This window comes from Bipolaris zeicola, assembly GCF_000523435.1.
Source record: "Bipolaris zeicola 26-R-13 unplaced genomic scaffold scaffold_444, whole genome shotgun sequence".
In the NCBI taxonomy this organism is placed as follows: domain Eukaryota; kingdom Fungi; phylum Ascomycota; class Dothideomycetes; order Pleosporales; family Pleosporaceae; genus Bipolaris; species Bipolaris zeicola.
In genome coordinates, this window is record NW_006912493.1 from 8,793 (window position 1) to 9,509 (window position 717).

General features: G+C 42.1%; 1 protein-coding gene across 1 annotated transcript; it reads left to right on the plus strand.

Moving 5' to 3' along the window:
- Positions 1-170: 170 nt before the first annotated feature.
- COCCADRAFT_10144 (uncharacterized protein) lies at positions 171-427 on the plus strand (the record flags this gene model as incomplete). Its single annotated transcript, XM_007720303.1, has 2 exons — positions 171-194; positions 272-427. The coding sequence occupies 2 exons, from the start codon at positions 171-173 to the stop codon at positions 425-427; spliced, it is 180 nt and encodes a 59-aa protein (XP_007718493.1).
- Positions 428-717: the final 290 nt, after the last annotated feature.

Consider the following 717-nt stretch of genomic DNA (forward strand, 5'->3'; position numbering starts at 1 on the left):
AAAAAAAAAAAAAAAATGCGCATCAACTACCGAAGGGCCTCGATCGTAAGGTTCGCATTAAGATTAACAGTCTAGGCACATGAAGACAAATTGCTTTCTACACAAGCCGAGCTAAGAGGAAACAAAGAGCATCGATGATCAAATAACTAACCCAATGCTGCCTTTCTCATATGAACTACAAAGTTGTAGAGTTCGTGAGCATGACTATATGAGAGAAGGAAGATCAGAACTCCTTGTACAGATGATTGAGTAGACATCTAAAATCTGTAAGAGCAAGGAAGAGACGTGTGAGGTTGTAGTCAGCGAAGGTGCCATCCCTGTTCAAGGCTCAAGAGCACGTAGGAGCTCAGCACTAGCTCATAATCACTCATTCCTGCTCATCCCAACATCATCTCGCTTTGAGCTTCTCCTCCGAATAGAAACATGATCTGAAATCATTTGTCGTGATCATCCTCTAACAACGTTGAACTTTACGAATTAATTAAGATCAAGGAGCAAAGGTGCATAGAAGAAGATTGTGCATGTATTCCAGATAGTGTATGACGTGTATTGTGATATCACACATCCGATCAATGCGTATGCAGGACCGGAATGTGTTACCTAATGGTGAGATCTCTCCCCTCATCCTTCATTTCATACGTGCAATTCAATCTTGCGCACTGCTGCCAGCAGCTCTGGATGGCTGCAAAACATCTATTGTCCCTAGTATTCTGAGAT